General features: G+C 46.0%; 2 protein-coding genes across 5 annotated transcripts in view; one reads left to right on the top strand and one right to left on the bottom strand.

The window, feature by feature from the left end:
- The window catches only part of COL4A1 (collagen type IV alpha 1 chain), a 129,952-nt gene extending 124,088 nt beyond the window's left edge, over positions 1-5,864 (bottom strand). The window contains exon 1 of the mRNA XM_075740285.1: positions 5,540-5,864. Within this exon, the coding sequence (XP_075596400.1) occupies positions 5,540-5,602 (63 nt within the window). The 5' untranslated portion in view covers positions 5,603-5,864. The remainder of the gene's footprint in view (positions 1-5,539) is intronic.
- COL4A2 (collagen type IV alpha 2 chain) overlaps positions 5,861-18,395 on the top strand; it is a 185,211-nt gene continuing 172,676 nt past the window's right edge. Inside the window, exons 1-3 of one of the 4 annotated variants that reach the window (XM_075740268.1) lie at positions 5,861-5,879; positions 6,239-6,342; positions 6,480-6,540. In XM_075740268.1, coding sequence (XP_075596383.1) covers positions 6,299-6,342; positions 6,480-6,540 — 105 coding nt within the window. In that variant the 5' untranslated portion in view covers positions 5,861-5,879; positions 6,239-6,298. Of the gene's footprint in view, positions 6,003-6,085; positions 6,343-6,479; positions 6,541-18,395 lie in introns of those variants that run through there. The other 3 variants (XM_075740258.1, XM_075740275.1, XM_075740249.1) reach the window with 3 other exon arrangements.

The following is an 18,395-nucleotide window of genomic DNA, read 5'->3' as shown; positions in this document are numbered from 1 at the left end:
TTTGAACCCGTAAGTACAAGCGTTCAGACGCTCGAAGACTTGGCAGATCAGAGGTGAGAAAGGGGTATTTCCAACCCCCCCTCCCCTCCATTCACCTAAGCTAAGAAGAGTTAATACAACCTGAAGGCTTACAGTGGTTTTTGCCTGTGTTGAAAATGCGATGGAAGCAGGCATAACGTAAGAGGTTTCCTAAGAAATACATACTTGAGATATTGGATCAAAGTGAGATGATCCAGAGCAGAACAAAGTATAGCAGAAGTACAAGGGACTGGAAGCTAAAGTGCTTTTAAAGATACACTGCTGTACTTTTTTTTTTTTTTCAATTTAGAAAGTTTGACCAAGCTCTGCCTTCTGTAAGATAATACCTCAAAGATAAAGGAAGGTTAAACAGTCATCTTTTTAGTCTTTGAAACATTTACTGAAACCTTCTTAGTTATATACTTGTATTTTTCTCAATACTAAATAGCAACTTAAAGATAAAATGGACACTTTTTTTTTTATTGAATCTTTGATCATCCTTTTTCTGTTTATATCTGTCAGAGAGTAACAACACATAGTGGGGTTCTCTACTTTACTTCCACATTGTCCAAGATTCTGCCATATAAAGACTCTTGGAGGGTTAATGCCACATACTTTTCTGATGTATTAAATCACCAAGAATAATTCCAGCCAGTCGCAACCCAGAGAAGTAAAAAAATTTATCTTCCCACAAACAGCGTTAAATCGCAGCAATACTTCACGCCTTCAACTACTCAGTAAAGACGCAGGTTGCTATTCCAGTCAGGTCATAGCCCATGCCCAAATTCTTCCCTTTGACCAAATTTTGCAAGGTGTTAAGGGCCTTTGTGATGGGAATGTCAACAGAAGTTCTGGGAAGGGAGCACTACGTAACTTTTAAACACTGATGAAGTAAGTCAATTTATTCTCATGTTGAGGTTGTTGAATCTTCCTTTGTTTAGTCTAGTTCTATAAAAAGAACAATATTCATAAGCCTATCCCTAGAGATGGTTTCTGATTATTTTAAAACAATTCTCTTCGCTGCCTGCAGCAGCTATCCTACATTTCTCTACATGATCAAGACAACGGACAGTATACACATCCCAGGCATTATATAACCTAATTATATCCCTCCTCACCTTGGGCTGGAAGGCCACCTTCCCACCCACACTCATCGCCCTCCGTGGTACACCCTCGGCTGCTCCAGGTCTCATACTCCTTCCTGCCAAGGCACCTCACCCCAACAGAAAGAAAACAGTGTGCTCTTCTTCTCTCATCCTGCTATAGCCCAGCAGGGGGAACCGAACCCCGTTTCCCATTTCCCTGTGAAGCCTTCCAGCCCGAGAGGTGCTTAATTTAATGGAAGTCATTTGGGTCTCTCCTTCTGGCCGCTTTTTCTGAATTGAAGTGACCATATCGCCATCCTGAATTAAAACCTGTCAAGGTTTGTCAGATGTGCTCTTGGTATTGACAAGCCTTGAGGACATGCAGGGACAAGGATGTCATATGGCCTTAGGGGGACAGGTCTCTCAGCATCGAAGACAGCAGCAGCCCTGGACACGGATGGCTGCAGAAGGCAGGTGCCCAACCCAGCCTTATTTCACTAGTAAAAGCACACCCAAGTGAAGTGCTGTCAGTCATTCAGACTCAGCCATACGACTCCTCTTCAGCCACACGCCAAAAGCCCATGTCATTTCTTTTATCTGCTCTCAGTTTATCTGCCTTGTACTTCTTCATCTCAATAAACCGTGTTTTTAACAAAAAAGGAACAGAAAAATCATTCAGACTAGTTGGAAGCAATTCATTTTTTCGCTTTTGGCCTAGAATTGTGTGTGTCAGACTGCAGTCCCAAGTACAATTTAAAAATAGGAAGAGCAACGCAAGGAAGGCATGAGGATGACACAGCAGAGCTGCCTCTGCCCAGCCCCGGACGGGGCTTACCTGGGGACAGGAGCCTCCTGGCCTCCCACCAGTGCGTCCCCAGCTGGCACCACACGCTGGGCTCAAACAGCACTGGTGGCATCAGCATTGCCCTTGTGGGAAAAACGATGCGTGCTTTTATCACTGTTTTGGCCCACTTTCTCCTAGTAGCTGGATAGAATTTGCTCTCAGCTCTGGCCCAGCTCCTGTTTTGCCAACATTAGAAGCAGAAAGGGAGATGGGCTGGGATCTCGGACAGACCGCTAAGCCCACCGCCGAGCGGCAGCAGATAGGGCATCACCTCTGTTCCCCCAGCGTTACATGGCAGCCAGCCCACTTGTGTCTAAGGCGACTGGCCCCAGGGCTCAAGCACAGCTGGACGATCTTGCTCCGTTGCAGAAAGCACAGGGACCGGCGCTGCAGCAGCATCAACAAGGTACCAAAACATGACAATGGGATTTCCATGGCATTGTCATCTCTCAATCATGCAGTACTAATGTTAGGAAACAGACTTTCTTCAAAGGAAATGGAAGCCTGAAGAGTGTCAGAAATGAGAGCCCCTGCAGAGATCCATCAAAACAAGCTTCTCCTGTAACCGTCTCGTGGGAGCAGTCCCTCAGCCTGACCTGGAAACACCTTAATCTACTGCCCTGTCATCCATTCTGCTCTCCTTATAATTTGAAAATGAATCTCCCGAGAAGAACATAGAACAGTACAAAAGCCCAGATTAGCTATAATTAATATTTTAATTATAATTGTCAATGTAAAAGCCCTTGAGCTTCCAGTGCCACATCTGGATGCATTTTATAGTGGCACATTACAACCTGTGGGAGCTGCAATGGAGCAGCTCCCTCTTCTGTGCTGAGGCACATGATCCTGACAGCAGCTGGCTTTGCTACGTCAAATGCCTCTGTGAGAGCAGTCCTTCCAAATCTCCTTGTATGTATTTAATCATGGATACATCAGTAATAAAAACAATTTTTCACTCTGCCAGCCCCGTTACACTGCAGAATCACCACCACCAGTGTAGCACGAGCTGCTTCTGCTACATTTGCATTCACAGGCATGGTCTCAAGTCCAATTTAGTTACGCTGGCACAACCACAGTGCACATATGAAGAAACATTTTTTTTCCTGTGAGGGTTGGCGAGCACTTGGCATAGGTTCCCCAGAGAAGCTGAGGACTCTCCATCCTTGGAGATATTCAAAACCTGGCTGGACGCAGCCTTGAGCAGCCTGCTGCAGCTGGCCCTGCTCTGAGCAGGGGGTCGGACTAGGTGATCTCCAAGGAGCCCTCCATCCTCAGCAATTCTGTGACAAAGGCCACAGGAGAATTAAGAATATGACAAGATTGTGGCTGCACAAATAAGATTCTTTTTTTTTAAATCTAGCTAATATAACCTATTTTGGGGAAGAAAAGAACAAGCATCATTTTTTTGCAGGAGAAAAGCAGTCGCTCCATTCAGCCTATCATCGCAAACAGTACTGCCCACAACCTTGCCTACCACGCAGTCCTCTGCTAACCCAACTACTCTTTAAATATAAACAGTGGGAACACATTCGTCTGAGGACAATGTGAGCACTGGGCCAGCTCGGCCAGCTCTCCAAAAACAGAAGAAAGAGGTCCTGCCCAGGTGTACAGTGGATTACACCACCCAGCCACACTCACTCAGGGGCATCAGGACCTCCAAAGAGAAGCCCCTGGACCACCACCCATGCCTGGTATGCAGTCTCCATCGCCTTTTGGGTATTTGCTAGTTGACAGGCAACAGCATGGAGCTGTGGACAATGCCAATGGAATTGAATTGATTGAAAGGCCACCCATGTACGGCTGGAAGTTTATCTAAGGCAACAAAACTGCAAGGAGCTCAACTTTGACGGCATACTTGTGTTTCTCAGTGGTGCTGATGAGGAAGCGTAAATCTGCAGTCAGTATAGCATAGAAAGAACGGTTAATTATGGGGATAACTTCATAATATAATTAACAGCTCCAGATTACATTTTAAGGAATCTTGATTTAAATAAAACAATTTATCCAGCACATAAAAGACACTTCTAAAACAGAGCCTCTTCAGAGTTGCTAAAGAAGACCTGAAATTGTATAATTGATATTAAAGTTTGCATCTTCTTTTAAGAAGCACATCCTCCCTGCGTAGTCTTCTTTGACTGACAGTCATGGTTTACCCAATGACTTCGCTTTACAGCGCAAGACAGGAACGTATCTTACAGACAGCTATTTATACCTCTAGGAACACCAAATTTAGAACTCAAACATGAATCATTTACTTCAAAAGATTTTAATTAATTAAGATTAATTATATACTGAAAGGAATACAGTTTACTCAGCTTAATGCCACATGATGGGTGAATTGCCTAAGAGGTGCATCACCGAGTGATTTACTGCAATCACAGTAAGCCCGATACTATCAGCCTAGGAGCAACAGATAAGACATCAGAAGTTCAGTGCATTTCTTACTTCAGCTGATTCAAGGCATACATGCTGTCCCCATGGTCACACAGAGATATCATCATTCATTATAGAACCTAATTTCATCTGAAACTGCAGAAAAAGTTTAAAATAACCCTTTCCCATACCTCCTTTACTGATTAAAACAGTAATACAAGATCTTACATTTACAACAGGAAGAACAACAAAAATCCATCTGCCCATGGCTACTGAAGAGTTTCCTGTACCCCTGAATTTCACGAATACAGTATCAACCAAGCCAAACGCAAGACACCAAGGAGACATGAAAAGATGACCTACTTCAAATTATTATGTCAACTGTCGTTTACTTAGCAGTACAGAAATACTTCAGAAGTGCCAGGAAAGAGAGTCCTTTAACTTAAGGACAGCGGATAGCTAATATCTCAGTGATAAAATTAGCTCCCTGAGCAAAACTTTCAGACTACTTGCATACTTTCGATTTTAAATGTCTGTGGTTGAATCTGTCTCCATCGGGAAAGGTGCCAAAACTCAACTTTAACCATTAACATCAGGTTTCTTCCTGGTCTCCAGCCTGCTGCCCATCACGGGGGTCAAAGGCAGAGAGCACGGCACGTTGAATCCAAGCAACCAACCACTTCTTTTTTTTTTTTTTTTCTTTCCTTTTTTTTCCCCGTACAAAAGCTCGCTTTTTTTTTTTTTTTTTAACCGTGGAAACACAACTTTGCTACTTTTAAGTCCCGGGTGGGTGCGTGGTTTATATTCCCTCCCCAGCCAGCGGCGCTCCTTGCCGAGCTGTGGGAGAGCGACAGCGCGGTGGGGCCCGTCCCGCGGCGCTTAGCCGGGACCCCGCCGCCAGCCCGTGGGGAGGCCGGGACCCAGGCGCGGTGTCGGCCGCCCCGCTCCGCGCCCACGGAGGGCCGGCCAGCGGGCTCAGCCCCGCGGCAGCGGCGGGGCAGCCGGGCATCCCCGCCAAACCCCACCTGGCTGCTCCACCTTTCCCAGAGCGGAGGCCCCGCGCAATTCAGGCCGGGGCAGAGAGTAGGGATGGAAGCTCCCGTCCCTGCCCCGTCCCCCGCGGGCACCCCGTCCCGTCCTGTGCCTCCCCGGGCGAGAGACCCGCGGGGGCACCCCGTCGCGCAGCCCGGGGGAGCCGCCCCCCCCCCCGCGTACTCACCGCGGCAGACACGGCGCTGAGCTCGGCGCTCAGCAGCAGCCCGAAGCCCAGCCAGAGCCGCATGCTGCCGCGCACCGCACCGCGCCGTCGGTCCCTGGGCGGCGGAGCGCCGGCGGCTCAGTGTGGGGCTCCTCGGGGCCGGCCCCACATGCGCGTCTCTCCCCTCCGTGGCGGCCGCGGCGCCTGCAATGCCTCGGGGGCGAGGGACTCGCCGCGCCGTAACCGATGGGCGGCGGCAGCCCCTCTCCTCCCCCCGGGCGGGGACCCTGGGAGGGCGCAACCTCGCCCGCTCCGGCTCCCGGCCGGCCGCAGTTCCTCCTCCCCCTCCTCCCCGCCGCGGGTGGGTGACGAGCCGCCGGCGGCGGAGGGGGGGGGGGGGGCGGGCAGAGGGGGGAGGCGCGCAGCTTTCTCGCCCCGCACCGTCGCTGCCGCCCGGGAGGGTACTGCAGCGGGACGCGCAACGGTGCGGAGCGGGCGCGGGGCCGGGCGGAGGAAGGGGCCGGGGCCGGGGCAGGGGCCGGGGGCGCTGGCTCTGCCCCGCCTGTCGGGGTCCGCGCCCCCGCGGGTGGTTGCGCGCCGGCGGGACGGCGGTGTCTGCACGGCGCGGGGAGCGGCGCGACCTTCCCCCCACCGCTACCACCCGCGGGGATCGGCCCGGAGACCTCCGCTGAGGCGTTATATGCGGACTCTGCGTTGCAGGGGCGGCCGTCCGGCGGGAGGAAGCCCTGAGCCGAGCCCCCGGGCAGGGAAGAAGCGAAAATGGACATCTCGCAGCTTCCCAGTGCACGTATTTTTATTTGTCAGTAAGTAATTCCGCTCGGCAGGCTTTTGGCAATAACTTTTTTAAAGTCGTATTGTCACCTTTAACTGCAGAGTTTTATCACGTGCTTGTTTTGTGCTAGCTTAAAACAATACCGTGTTTATTCACCTTTCCCTGCAGGGATCTGGGGCTTCTCCTGATCCTGATGGAAGTCGTGCTGTCAGCCGTCAAAGTGGATGCTGTAAGTAAAGTGCCTTATGACTTTTACTGAGAAGAGGAAAAAGCAGTTTCCTTGGTACCAGAAAGTGAGGAACTGCATTTTCCTTTGCCAGATGGCTCATCTATCATTCCATTAAAAGAAACAACCAACAAATCATCTCTGCAAGCCTTACCGATTACTGCCTTCAACGAAATGATATTTAGCAGAGAAGCATAAGGCTTCAGTGTCAGGTTGTTTGAAGTGTCCCCCCCAGTTACTTTTGCTCAGATTGGGTAATTTGTTAAAGCAATAGCAAAGCAAGCCCCAGAACATCTTCATTTTAGTAAGAAAAGCACCGAGACAGATGGGTGGGACAAAAATGCAGTGATATAGAAATGGGAGAGTACTTTGGAGAAGTTAACTTGCAGATGAAATATCTTCAGTTAAGTACAGATCTCATCTGACGACTGAGAAGTTGAAGCTATGGCTTAACTTTAGAAATCAGAGACATGTTCATACATAAATTGTTGTTTAAATTAAATTGTTAAATCCAAAAATAAAAATTGGTAAGTTAGATGCTATATACTGTTGCCACTGTCCGTTTGAGATGTGGATGTAAACAGAAGTTCTTAAACTCTTGGGTCATTGTCACAAGGGTGTGAAAGAAGTGGGAGATAACGTACACTGGAGGCTTTGGCTCAGGCCTGCGTGCTGCAGACCGAAAGGTTGCTGGGGCTTGGCTTGGGGCTGCATTTGTCAGCTACCGAGTGTGAGTAAGGCTCTGCCGTCACGTGCAAGTGGGATCTTGATTACATTTTTTTCAAAAGCTATCCTACTTATATTTTAATCCTACCGTCTATAGCTTTCACCTCTTTTTTATGACTTTGCACTCCTTATAGATACCTGATGTGGTTACATCTTTGTGGCGAGATGGCATAATACATTAGGAAATGGGGAATACTAGGGCTTTTGCAGCAGGTGTAGTGACACACGATCATTTTTGCACTCGAGCTGCAGTTGGCAGGTAGCGCTTGCTCATCGGTCTGCGTGGCTGGTTGGTCTCCCCGCATCGTGGCTAAGCAAGAGGTGGCAGGCTGGGGGCCCACAGCCCCGAGGGAAGGGACGCGAGCGAGGACCTCTGCTGTCACGTGCTGCTTATCTTTGCCATGTTTTGGTAGAAACGTCATTCTGTTGAGTAGCGCTGAATGGATGATAATATTACCACGCGCTATTGAAACCAGAGCAGGCTGGTGATGATAATGCAAGTGTTTTGGGACCAGTGATGAAATCACTGGGATCAGTTGACATAAAAAGGCGGCATTTGTGGTGTGACTCTTCTTTTTATGAAGATGTGCCATAGTGTGCGTAGCACAATACCTGAGCTTTAGCTATAGCATGGGTTAATTCATTCTCCTTCATGTTCTTGCTTGTAGGCTGCAGGCTATGGCGTTAATATACAGTACATGGTATAAAGTATACAGAAGAGGTGTTCGAGCTACCTCGGTTAGTGGATGCAGTCTGGTCACGGCTGCTTGAATCTCCACATGCTTTTTTTCCCAGAGTATCTCAGAAGAGTAAATTGGCCTGCTTGGAGGTCTAATTTCCCTGATTTAACAGTTCCCAAGGTGGTGGTTGCGTAGGAGATGAAACACCCCAGTTTGGTCATGTTTCCATGAAAAATTAGAGCTGCATTGCCACCAAAATATTTATCCCATTTTCCACCCATGTGCCACTCCCTTCCCTTGGCCAGCACAGGTCTTTCTGTAGTTGTGTGGGGAACTGAGCTGGAAAATTACTTGTTTAAACTAATCAGTACCCCAGAAGAGAAGAAGGGTGAGAGCTAACTTTGGCCTGGATCAGATCACCACTTGTATTCCTAGAAACCTGGGCCGGCACGGGACTGGGAGCAGGCAGCTGGGAGTGGGAGGTGGGGTGGGCTTGCTCCTTGGTGACAGCTCTGGTCCAGTGTGTTTGCAAAGCGTGGGAAGCAGCAGCAGCACCTGAGTAATTGCAGGTGAATTGCTGGCAGTCGTATTCTTTATAGTGTAATCCTGTTTGTCACACTGAATCTTCTACTATTTGTTACACAGATTCATGTGTTATGAAGTGTTTTATTAGCTTGAATTAAAAAAAAAAACAAAAAAAACACCCAAACCAAACTGCTATGAATTATTAAAGTCTGTGGGACCGGATCTTTAAAGTCATGGTTCTGCCTGTAATGAGACAAGCAGAGCTCCTGAGTTTGACAGCCATGTATATGTGAATGAGTTACAGCTGCTGGAGAGAAGTGGTGTTGAATGAGTGAAATTGCACATAGGAAGAAACTGGAATGAGATTAAGGAGAAAGCCAGCAAGGAGGGAGAGAGAAGGAGGGGAACTCAGAGCATTTGACTGGATGTCTTTGCCTGGCAGGCTGCTGCTAGCTGTTAGGGAGACAGATGTTTCTCAGCAGAGAAAGAAACGAAAGGAAGAAAAAGAAGGAAGATGTTTAGGATCTCTGAGGACTGGGGAAGAAGAAATGGTGTCTCTGGCAAGAGGAGAGGATGTCGGTTTAAGGCTTGAAGAGAGCTAAGGCAGAGGAGACCCTGAATGGAAATACTAGGAGAGACAGCCCAATGGAGTGGCTCAGGCCCTGGTTATCTTTAGCGCTCTTTGGCATACACTGGCTGGTGATGTTAAAGGCCTCAAATAACTTTGGAACTACTCTAAATTGTCGATTTAAGAATTCATGTGGCTTAAATAAAATTAAGTTGTGTTAAGTACCCAAAGTTCAGCCAAGTTTGCAGATTTCCTCTCTCTCTTTCTGTCCCTGCAAATATATTGCATCCAAAATGTAATTCTTGGATTTATTTTTTATTTTTTTTTCAGAGAGAATGTATCTTCTGCTAAGGCTGATTTTTTTTTCTTTTGTCTTTCCCAAAGCACACCTCTTCCTAAGTAGTTTTGTGACATTTGATTACTTTATTAGTGGCCCCTGAGTATATTTTTTTAACTGCCTCTAATGAAAATTACTTTTTTTTTTCAAGCTATATTCTGGTGTAAGCAATGGAATCCCAGAAAAGAAGGGAATGACTGTCAGATAAAAGAAAGAATATTGAGAGAGAATAAGTTAGAATAACATTTGCAAAAATAACTACAAGTTATTAAATGTCAGATCACAACTGACATTTAGAAAGGAGAACATATATAGATATATAGATAGATTTATATAGAAAGAAAATAGAGTCGAAGTAGTGCATGAGATATAATTCTTTTGACTTCTGTGATATTGTAAGGGCATATATTAGGGCGAATGGCATCAAAGCGGGAGAAGCAACAATCCTTAAAAAGAGAGGATAAAACCCACAGTACTATGTATTTCTTTCTGTTGATTCATAGTGAAATTAGGTAACTGACATGGGTGCCTAAGTTAATGCTCTAAGTTACAATGTGTCAGTGCTCAGTGGCTATCTTATATCCAGGTTTTCCCAGATGCGTCCTGTTTTATTCCATTTCGAAACTATTGTCTGGTTGAAACAGGAGGACTTTTTACGTTAACCCAGGATTTCCAGGCTGAAAGAAGCCAGGGTGGAGTAATCACTCGGCCCATCCTGCTGGGCACATGCACTGTGAATGTATGCACTAGGATTGCAGCGTGCAAAATGTAATAGTGCAAGCGTACTGCCCAGGTGGTCTAGGAATGAGTCGTTAATCTGACGTATCGATTTCTTCTGCCACATTACTTAGTGCATGCAAAGCAAATCCATCTCTTCCTGCAAATACCAGACTCCCTACCTGTGCACTGCTTCAGAAATAGCTCTGCCTAGGAGATCCCCCATAAAGAAGCGTCACAATCCTATTTTAGAACAACTTCATTTGAGGCATTTCCACACTGGCAGACATGGCTTATTTATGTCTGTTTAAATAAGTGTACAGTTTGGCTCATCTTTGAGTGAGAGTGGTGTTCTGTAAGAAAATCAGAATAATGGTACCTTGCAAAAAACCCCAGCATTTTAGGGAGCCTACCAGCATATCTGATTACTTGATTCTAAATTTCTTTGAACCCTGAAAGAATTATTGGGTAGTTCAGAGAGGATTCTTTCTACGTTCAGTCATGGAGCTGTGAAGAAGGGGCAGCTCCGTTGAAGAGCTATGAGAAGTCCTGAGCGAAGGAGGTGGCATCCAGGGAGCTTCCTCAGGCAAACCCCCTCGCTTTCACTGACACCAACAGCCGTGCCTTGATCTGGCAGTGGTGTTTCTACAATGAGGGTCACAGTGTGCCCATCATGCTGTAGATGGGCAGCAGGACAGCTGCCCAAATGGGATTTTTGGTTTTTCTTTTATCAGAGCCAGAATTTCACCTGTCAGCAATCACATGTTGTCAGGCAGACTGACACACTCATTGCAAGGATTGTATGTATGGAAATGTAGTCATGGTCCATAGCTAGAAATTCCTTATTTCTGATCTTTTCTTTCTTGTATGCTGTCTCTTCAACTCATCAGAAAGAGATTTTCCTTAAATGTCTCTTTCCCTTATTCCTCAAATTCTTCTTTGAAATTCTTTTTTGCTGCCATGTCTATGAAACCAGTACTCATCCTAATTTCTTATGAATTAATGTTTTCCTAGGAAGATTTCTTCAAAAGCCAGTTCTGCTACGTCTGTGTGGATTACATTAAAGAGACTACTCTTTGTGTACAGTCATATCCTAACACTGATCCAAGTTATTAATTCCAGAACTAAAGGCAGGTTACACCAAAAGCAGTGTATTGTGTTTCCCTGGAGTCAGCGATGAGAAAGAGGTTCTCATGCATATCCATGGTTTTTTAATCTCTTTCAGTGGAAAGCCATACATAGAGTCTTTACTCACTTTTTCTTGTATTGCAACGTATGTCTGCAATAATATATCCAGAGTAATTCTGTTCTTTTGAGTTATTAAATGGCATATGCTGCATTTGGTAGGAGAAGATACAGAGTTCTGTCAGCTTCCCATGTTTCTCAAAGGTTAAAATGTTGATACTGAGAGACAAGAATCCTGACAAGGTCACCTATCATGTAATGAAATAATCTTTTTGGTTTTGTCACTTCTCTCTGAAAGTAGCTGAAGCAGTTTCAGAAATTCAGCATCGCATTTCCTCCTGCTTTTAAAGTAGCACATCTGGGTTTTATTGTGTAGTAATCGCACCACAGGAAGTCTTTATGCATTATGGTTCTAAACCCACCGTGTATTTTTCAAGTTTTGTGCAAAAAATTATTTATAAATCCAAACAGATTTGCCTTACCCACAATGTAAAGCTGCATTGTGGCTTATTCAGTTATACTATAAGCAAACACACTTATTACAAATATTTTAATTCAGTAGTTCAGAGCACAGTTTGTATTAGTGGATCTTTTTTTTTTTTTTCTTTTTGCACTAGTGTATTTCTCATCTGAGACCAGGCTAATCTTTATTAGTTCTTTGCTTTTGTTTTTCCAAGCCAAAAATTGGTCAAGGAGTGGAACATTCTTTGTATTGTATTATACTGATCCAAGATCTCGGGAGAGTTCACAGTTAATTTAGTAGCTTACAGTTAAGATATCTTTGCTTGCCAAAGAAGGCAGCTTATCTTCTCTAACCCCTTCTCCCTTAGGAAACTAATGCCTTGTGCTATTCGCAGTACCTTGTTTGCTCCTAAGGAGCAAAAAGCACAGTGAAAGCTGCAGTATTTCCTGATGTTTATTAACAGTTATTTTGTTTAAAATGGCAGCAGTTGGTTGACAGCAGCAGTTGACTCAGCTCGCAGTGAAAGTATGTGATTTTTATCATGCAAACATTTCTGAGTGACTAAGGACGGACATTGTTGATTTTTAAGTGCCCTTTTTTGTCCATTTGGAAGCTGAAGGTGCTGGTGTGAATCACGACTGTGCAAGGGTAACTCCTTGTTTTCAGACCCTAGAAATGACGTGTAGTAAGGGAAAAGCTATCACAGGGAAATTAATGAGCAAACTTGCATTTGCATGAGTAATTGCACATACTTCAGCTGAATCACATTTTTGCAGTGCAGTTTCCCCTCTTCAACAGTTAGCGGTGTTTCACGAGGCTGCTGCATTTTCCAAACACAGGTGTTTCAGTCTGTATGTCCTGGAAAGAAGGGGAGATGCAGACGTGGTTTCGTCAGCGGCAGTGTGGGGTGCTGCTCCTGGGAGACAGGAGATGGGGGCTGGGCTGGGGAGGCGGGCAGGGCCCCCACCCTCCTGGCACATCCCTACAGCACCCAGCGGGTCCAGGGACGGGCACCGGGCTCAGACATAGCCTTGGAAGGCAGGTCAGGGCCATGGGGATGGCGGGCCGAGGCCAGGCTGGGACATCTGTCCACAGGTGGAGGTCAGGGGGTGCCCGTGGCCAGGCACAGGCATGGCTGACCCCAAGCCGCTGTCGGGCCGAGGGGGAAGCCCCACTTCTCACAGCCGTTTTCCCACAGAGCTCATTTCACACCCCTCTGCGAGGGAAGGCTGCACAGCTGCAGCGGGAGCTGGCCCTGCGCCCGGGTGGCCAGCCCCACAGCTCCCCTGGGGGGGACGGGGCAGCGGGGCTGCGGGCGGCCGGCAGGTCCTGCTGCAGGGGCAGGGAACGTGTGCACTGGAAAAACAGATGTGCACGTTTACAATTCAGTGGAAATTTTGGGGTAATTAGCATGTTTTAAGAGGGCTGGGACAGAATTTCAAAATGGACCAGAGCCTTCTGTATGAATTCAGAGGACAGCACTATTTGGCTTTTCTTCTCCTGACAGAGTTCCTCAAAAAGGGACTTTGTGTCAAGAAAAAAAACCTCGATTTTCAACATAAATTTACCAATGAGCTCTATTTTTATTTTAGACATGCGAGATCAGGAGAACATTTAGATCATATCAGTTACGAAGGATGTACGCTTCCTGGGATATTTCAGGCGTCCTATTTATTCATAAATGATCCCAGCCTTTATTTTGAAGTAGCTTTCTGAAGTCAGCAAGTAAAGATCAGTCAGATAAACAGGGCTTGGCTTATTTTTGGCAGGTCTTAGCTGCAGATCGTGCCCACACCTCCTCTCACCATTGGTTGATGGAGCGAAGTAATAAATTCTTTATTCCAACTATACTTTTCCTTTATATTTCACCAGTCTTTTAAAGGTTCTTTGCTGGTCAAAATTACCTTCTGACTTTATCATCAGGCTGTATACAAAAAAGGAATGTCAGGCAAAGTGAAATAATTTGGAGACAGCACAAGCCCTTCCATTTGTCCTGTTGCAAATGTTTTTTGGGAGGTTTTTTTCTTCTTATTTTTGTTTGTGTCATTAGAAAACAACTAACTGCCTCAGGTTTAAGCCTTGTCCCAAAGCGCAGTTCTGAGCTGGTGAGCGTTTGCATCCGACGCGGCTCCCAGAGCTAGCGTGGTGGCCACTGGTGCCGGCTGCGGCAGGCAGAGCGGTGTGGCTGCCCTCCTGCTCATCCTGGCTCGGCAGGAAGCTGACCCCCTCGCCACACGCCCCGGCCTCCTGCGGAAATACAGGGTTGGAAACAAACCTGCTCTTCCTTGGGGGTTAAAAAAAAAAAAAAAGAAAAAAGAATGGAAAAAAACCCCACAAAAGCATGTGTACAAATCGGCGATTCACTGGGAGTCTCCATGGCCAGGTCCTGCCCACGCTTCCTGCGCCTTGCAGCCGTGGGGAACAAAATCATTCCTTAAGGTAGGGGTGGGAAACTGAGGAAGCTTAGCAGGCTTTCCCCGTCGTGCTCGCGTGTGCCTCACTCTCGGCACACTGTTGGCTCCTGCTGCTCTGCCCGTGCAATCCCCGGGCATGCTGCAAACAGATGAGGAAAGGCGTTTTTACATTCGAGCTGCAACCTTGCCAGCCCCATGTAATTGATGTTCAGCCACCTGGTCCAAGTCTCACGGCACCCCGAACACGTGCGTGGACACCCCGGGGAGCAACTCCAGGAGGAGAGCGGAGCTGCTCACCGGGGCTGCCGGCATGTCCTGGGCTGAGCCGCAGCGAAGGGAGTGGGCAGAAAGGAATGCCGCTCCCGCGCAGGGCTGGGAATAGCCGCTGGGGCCGCGGAGCATGGGAAGCCTGCATATCTTCCCGAGCCGGCAGCCAGAGAAACAGTCTGCTGGAAATGGCCCAAACATCTCTGCGTGACACTTGGAAAATCTTAAGTGATGCTGGCTGGAAGAAGGAAGCGTTTTAAGCATTTCCCTTGCGATGTGGGGCCGAAGCTGGGTTTCCCCCAGGTGCTTTGCAGGTGTGTAGTAAGAGTAGGTATAAAGGAGTAGGTATAAAGTTGCCCGAATCTTCTATCCCCTGTGTGTGTCCACAAGGTAGCCAGCACATCTGTTATCTCTTAACTCGCTAAAGCCCATGGGCTGCTTCCTCTCTGGCTGTGTCCCTTACAGCAAACCACAGAGTCCCAGGTGTATTCTCTGCCCTTGTGGTCAATTGGCACAGTCTGTCCATGTCCATAGCAATAATTAGCCTTGGTAATTAGCATCCTCGGTTTCCAAAACAGGGTGGCCCCATAGAGACTGCCTGTGGTCCTTAGATTATGCTGACTCCTGTACCATGCACAACAATGTCTTGAGGGAGTGCTGAAGCAAAGGAAGCGAAAGCTTCCTAGCCCAAGCAACAAGCATGCATGGGGCTTTTCTGACAGTGAAACGGTACAGATGGTCAAGCTGCGGGGCACGGGGCTACCGAATACATTAGTGTAGACATGGAGCATGTGTGCCTCACAGACTGTGACAGATTAACTGGCTGGAAATCAGGGCCCACTCTCATTTCTCACGTGCATCAGTGTATTTGGTAGTTCTACCTGAGTAGGGACGAAACAGAAGAACTGAGCTGTTTTACGGTCGGGTGCAGAAAATCTCAGTTAGCATCCTGAATACTTGAGGCTTGCTTGGCCACGGTATTGCCATGTCATCCACTTGAATAGGAAATTTATGCCAAGGAAAACCAAAGCCCCTCCTAAAAGTTTTGTTTCAAGCTTTATGTGATGTTTCATGGCTTTATCATGCCCTATTTGTTGATTTCTACATCGTGTAAGTAAAATAAAGGGCAAAAATAAGCATGTAAATAGATGTAAATGGCAACAGAACACAAAAAGCAGAGGCATCAAAAAATCATTTACTAGTCCTCTTTGTTATGCTGAGTGTTAGGAAAAACAGTCCTTCCCAAGGAAAGAACAGTGACTACAGCATGTAGCACTTGGCTACATGCTCATTTTCTGGTGGCTTATGCTGCACTCCTCAGCTGCACTTTGATCTGTTCTTGGATAGTACGAGCACTGCAGTGCATCTTCTTCAACTGCCTCCCTCTCCCGAGGGACTTCCCACCTACACAGAGTGGCCAGATGAGGGGAATGGCAAAGATGTGCTCTTTTACCTTCTGGTTTTAGATTAAAGTCAAGGACGGGTGAGTAGTTGAAGGTGAGGATTTCCATTGTCCTCGTTTGATGTGAACTGGGGTTTATCAGTTGTCGGTCACACAATGCCAGCTTCTAGTCTAGATTTCTTTATTACTTTTCTATTCCAGTCCTTGCCTGTGGCAACAGTTTTGATTTTTTTGGCAGATCACAGCCTTGCTGCCTTTTATCTATGAAGCTATTAATACTGCCTTCAAAAAAAAAAAATTAAAAAAATGGAGTCTTCTATAAGATAGTCTGCTTAGCATTTGCCTCAGTCTTAGAGAATAAGGAGAGGACTTCTTGGGACTCCATCTTTTCAGTGACCCAAGGACTAAAGGGATCAGTACCCATTTCCTCTGAGTAAAGACTTAATTAGACTCCAAGAGAGTGAAACATGCTACTGTTTCCACGCATCAAACTATCTATAGTTGAATCCCTTCCAAGGAATGATTATTTAAATAAACTTATATGGCTGATGGACTGGGGAACAATCTGGAAAAAAATTATATTTCTCTTTAACATTTATTTCCTTTTATGAATTTATCAAATTGAGATCCAAACATCTTATACCATCCATCCAATGCATGCTCTGACCAATACTGATCTGATTATTTTTCTGTGTAAGAGGGGAAACTTTAAACTTTCTTTGTCGTTACTCATTCATAATAACCCTCTTTGTGCCTTCAAGGGGATAAGATAGTAGCCGTTCTTGGTAGGGTATGTTCTATAGTCTAAGATGTTAGAGAACTTCAAGAAAATGTTACCTCTGCTTTCACAACTGGAGTAATCTCTTGCTTGAGGTTTGTATTGTCCCTTAGGGACACAGTAATACATAGGGTTGCCATTGAGTAGTTAGTGATTAGTAAGGTAGCTTCAGGCTGGATCATAAATCACTTTGAAGATTGGGACTGTAGTCTTGAATTTGTCCGAGTAAGGAATCCCAGTGAGCCCTACAGCAACATGCTTGCATGATCCTGCGCTCCTTAATAGGTATGCAGGGCTTCATGCTTTGAACCAACTGGTCTGTTGGTTTTTTTCCAGAGGAAGAACATACTGCAGTTACTATGGCCAAATCAGAGGCAGTCAGAAACATCGTACTGGCATGTTGGGAGCAATTTGTGTATAGAATCCAGTTTCCATGAGGTGGACTCCAGGCTTGTCAGCTGCTTCATTGGAAGTATACCATCTCAAATTAGGGATGATGTAATTTTTACTACTTCTTCAAGGTATTTCTTTTTCATTTAATGTGGTTTCCATGTTAGTCAAGTATCATTCACTGTCTCCCATAAAGCCAGTAACAAGTGTAAACAAGGAGAAAGGAACTGAAGTATAGCCATCATTCATTATGAATGAGAGGTAGATTGAGATCCGCCCCGGCCACGTACTCTTAGCATTGAGGCTACCAATCTTTCATTAGGCTTTTAAAAAAAAAGTGCCATTAAGAGCACACATAACTTCATAGAATAGCATAATTAATTTAGGGCGATTAAAGCTCGTCATTCTCAGGAGATAAAGGGATATGAAAATGCACATGCCAAGAAGTTTCACTTCTTACCCTGTGGACAGAGTCTGTAGAGAGATTACAGTGCTGCATGCAGATCATGGGCAACTCCATGATAATCCATTCCTCTATGCAGAAATGTCAACCCCCCAGACCCATTTATGTACATACACAAGAAACAGGATTTTTTTTATTTAAGGAGGGACAGGGACTCTCCTAAGACTATTCAACTGTCACCTCAGGATCCCCCACTGTTTGCAGCTTTTCTGTAAACATAAATTTACTCTTTTCTTTGAGGATAGTCCTGTTCCTCAGTAGCTGAGAAGCCAGGCCTGGGACTATTCTGTTGTCTTTTTTGTGGTCTGATTGCCCTGAAGTTGTTTCAGCTGCAGAAATCTTGCTGTTCAATCTCAGAATTTCTACTATGTCATCCTACTTCCAAGTTTGCCTACTGTCAAAAGGGAGTACTATTTTCCTACAAAACGACATGGGAAAATGGTGGATTAAAATAAAAGTGCAAGGTTGTTGCTTGTTTTTTTCTTTCTTTTTTGGATGAAAGACCAACTCAGTTTTGCTGTAGCTTATAGAAATTTCCTTTTCTCTGGAATTTCAGAACCAAATATGATTTTAGATAGTCTGGTTAGCCTTTGCAGAGAGTCTGGTTAGTAATGTCAGCTGTCCCTTGTGTCTTTCAAATGAGCAATGTACACTAAGACTGCTCCAGAGCACAAGCAGGAAAGACTTCTGACCTTTTGATCTGACAATCTGTTCCCAAAATCTCTGTATGTCCAAAAGCAGCAAGACAAATACCAGAAAACTTGGAGACCTGAGGAAAGGGGAAGCTCCAGAATTTCACAAGCAGAAGCAGAGAGCACCTCCCTGAGGGGTCCAGCTGCAGGACAGAGCTTGCAACCGAGCCTGTGGGAGACCTGGAAACGCTGACCACTGTAGACCCACGCAGCTCTCCTCCTTCAAGCATGAGTGTCAAACTGTCCGTCTG

The sequence above is a fragment of the Balearica regulorum genome, chromosome 1 (genome assembly GCF_011004875.1).
Source record: "Balearica regulorum gibbericeps isolate bBalReg1 chromosome 1, bBalReg1.pri, whole genome shotgun sequence".
Lineage (NCBI taxonomy): Eukaryota > Metazoa > Chordata > Aves > Gruiformes > Gruidae > Balearica > Balearica regulorum.
This window is presented reverse-complemented; position numbering and strand designations above follow the sequence as displayed.